At 49.6% G+C, this 3044-nt stretch overlaps 1 protein-coding gene across 1 annotated transcript in view; it reads left to right on the top strand.

The window, feature by feature from the left end:
* Window positions 1-2853: 2853 nt before the first annotated feature.
* Edf1 (endothelial differentiation-related factor 1) overlaps window positions 2854-3044 on the top strand; it is a 3378-nt gene continuing 3187 nt past the window's right edge. The window contains exon 1 of the mRNA XM_005408560.2: window positions 2854-3023. Within this exon, the coding sequence (XP_005408617.1) occupies window positions 2946-3023 (78 nt within the window). The 5' untranslated portion in view covers window positions 2854-2945. The remainder of the gene's footprint in view (window positions 3024-3044) is intronic.

Here is a 3044-nt window from a genome sequence, read left to right as displayed (position 1 = left end):
AAAGGAGAAGAAATTAGCAAAGAAGTAGCACAAGCTAATAGACCCCAAACAGACAGGCACCTTTTCGACAGCAAAGAGGGCCTCAAATGCCACACAGCACAGACAGAGGAAAAAGCCACACAGCAGCCCATGACGCTGCAGAGCACTGATGAAGGTGAGGGTCCTGGACACGCCCAGGAGGGGAGCCCAGGCAGAGGGTTTGGACATCAGTGCTGACCAGAGGGAGGGGTGCAAGGCTTCCACCAGGGTCTGGATGTGAGGAGACCGCAGAGTGGCTCTGAATTCGGGGAGCAGTTTCCAACCCATGATTCTTCAAGTAGACATCATCCCAGCCCTGGTGGAACAGAGGATGTTCACACACTGGCTCAATGAAAACTCAACTTGTGCACTACGTGACTGATGGCTACAGGGATGTGCACCATCTGCCCAGCTCGGCCCAGAGCAGAGGAGGACCCGGCCCCACGCTGCAGAGGAGGTCCCAGGTCACCACAGGGTGCAACTCTTTCTTTTCCCGTTAGGGGTTGAATCTAGGGCCTCTTGCTCCCCAAGCAAGTGCTCTTCCTCTGAGCCACACCTCCAAGCCTTTTTATTTTATTTTGCGAAAGGGTCTCACTAAATTGTCCAGGCTGGGCTTGAACTTGCAATCCTCTTGCCTCAGGCTCCCAAGTATCTAGGCCTGCACCACCACACCCAGGCTGTTTTGAAATTACTTACTTATTGAGACATAACAACTGTACCTGTCTCTGGGGTATGATATGATATTTACATGTATAAGCACAACCTGCAGTGGTCACATTTGGATTCAGCTCACTTCAGCCTTAGTTTCCTTTATTTATTTATTTATTTATTTATTTATTTATTTATTTTTTGCGGTACTGGGAATCGAACTCAGGACCTTGTGCTTGCCAGGCAGGCGCTTGTGCCACTGAGCTATATCCCCAGCCCCTGTAGTTTCTTTATGTGGGAAGATTAGACATTGTCTGTACTTGCTGTGCGTGGTGATGCATGCTGGGAATCCCAGCACTTGGGAGGCTAAGGCCAGAAGATCACAAGTTTGAGCCCAGTCGGGGCAATTTAGTGACTTAGTGAGACTTTGTCTCAAAGTAAAATTTGAAACAAAATGGTGCTGGGTGGGGTGATGCACACTCGTAATCCCAGCACTCAGGAAGCTGAGGCAGGAGAATTGCCGTAAGTTTGAGGCCAGCCTGGGCTACATAGTGAGTTCAGGGGCAGCCTAAACTATATAGTACGACCTTGTCTCAAAAAAAAGCTAGGAGGGTAGTTCAGAGGGAATGCTATGGTTTAATCCCCAATACCACATTAAAAAGAGAGGGGCCAGGAATATAGCTCAGTGGCACAGTGCCTGCCTGGCAAGAGCAAGGTCTTGAGTTCAATTCCTAGTACCAAAAAAATAAAAAGAGAGAAAGCCAGGTGTGCTGGTGCACGCCTGGAATTCCTGGACTCTGGAAGCTAAGAAAGGAGGATCACTATGAGTTCAGACAAGCATGGGCTACATACTTCAAGATCCGCCTGGACTACATAGTGAGACCCTAGAGAGAGAGAGAACAGAGGAGGGGGCACCTCTCTGATAGCTTTGTTGTTACTGTTTCAATCAGATTTTATTGGTACGTTTTAGATATACATACTAATCACATTCATCATAGAGAATTTGTATCTGTACCTGACATAACTTGATTCTTTTTTTTCCCCCATTCCCTTACTCTCCCTTCAACCCCTTGTTTTTTGTTTTTTGTTTTTTTGTTTTTGTTTTTGAGACAGGATCTCACTATGTAGCCCAGTTTTACCTTAAACTCACAATGATGCTCCTGCCTTAGCTTCCCAAGTGCGGGGATCACATGCGTCCACCACCATGCCCACCTCAGAGAAACTTTTTTCTTCTAAGGTGACGCTGTACTTATCAGAATTGCTGTTGTGGAGCAGAAGCCTGTGGCAGGGTCTACACACCATGAGCTCATTGTGGGCAGACCCTGAGTTTTACCCAAGCCAGTGACAATACTAACCGGTAGATACACACTTGCTCAAGCCCTTAGATAAATGTCTGAATCATCCTTCCATTCTTTCTACAAAATGGATCTGCAAAATCTTGATGAGGTAATGAAGAGAAGGTAGCCCAATATAGCTAATGTAGCTACCAAAAGCATTCAAGAGAGCCATCAGCCCAGTCTAAAGATGCATTCTGTAGTTCCAGCTACTCAGAAGAATGAAGCAGGAGGATTGCAAGTTCAAGTCCAGCCTGAGCAACTTAGCCAGATCCCATCTCAAGATTAAAAAAAATAAAAAGGGATGGTAATGTAGCTCCATGTTCCCTGGATTCAATTCTTAATACAGCCCACCGAAAAAATAAGTCATCTAACAGTTAATTCATACATTTGTTATTTTTCTGAATTTTGTGATGCTTGTGGCACTTATATTTTATAACTAATCCTTTATTATAGTTATTTTTAAATATTACAGAAGTATTGTAAAAGAACACATGGATGATGTACTGTAATGTGTTAGGGATACAGCTCAGTAGAGGGTCACCTGTGCCCCAGTTCTCACCCCAAGGTACCCCCGTACTTCTTTCCTTAAACCTCTTCTTTCCTCTCACCCGCTCACCGCGTCTCTTTCCCCAGGTGGCACCCCTCCCCCGCACCCTCCCCCGCGTCCCCCACTTCTCTGCGCCCCAGGCCGCAGTCTACTCCGCACCCGCCCGACGTCTCCCGCCCCACGTAGCCCGCGGGGGCCGGCGCATCTCCCAGGGATGGGCGCGGATTGGTCGGCATCTGGGAAACAGCCCGCCTTCCAAGCTACTGGCCAATGGAAGCCGGGGGCGGGGCCGCGGCGCAGCGCCGGAAGCGGGGAGGCGACGAGGGGACGTCGCGTCGCCGCGGCAGGTCTCGAGCAGCTGCCGGAGCGGCCGGAGGGATCGTCGCCGCCGCGCCATGGCCGAGAGCGACTGGGACACCGTGACGGTGCTGCGCAAGAAGGGCCCCACGGCCGCGCAGGCCAAGTCCAAGCAGGTGCCTGCCAGCGGGGCGGCC

This window comes from Chinchilla lanigera, unplaced genomic scaffold (genome assembly GCF_000276665.1).
Source record: "Chinchilla lanigera isolate Chin_1 unplaced genomic scaffold, ChiLan1.0 scaffold00112, whole genome shotgun sequence".
Classification (NCBI taxonomy): domain Eukaryota; kingdom Metazoa; phylum Chordata; class Mammalia; order Rodentia; family Chinchillidae; genus Chinchilla; species Chinchilla lanigera.
The sequence above is the reverse complement of the archived record's forward strand: the minus strand, read 5'-3'. Positions and strand labels throughout refer to the sequence as shown.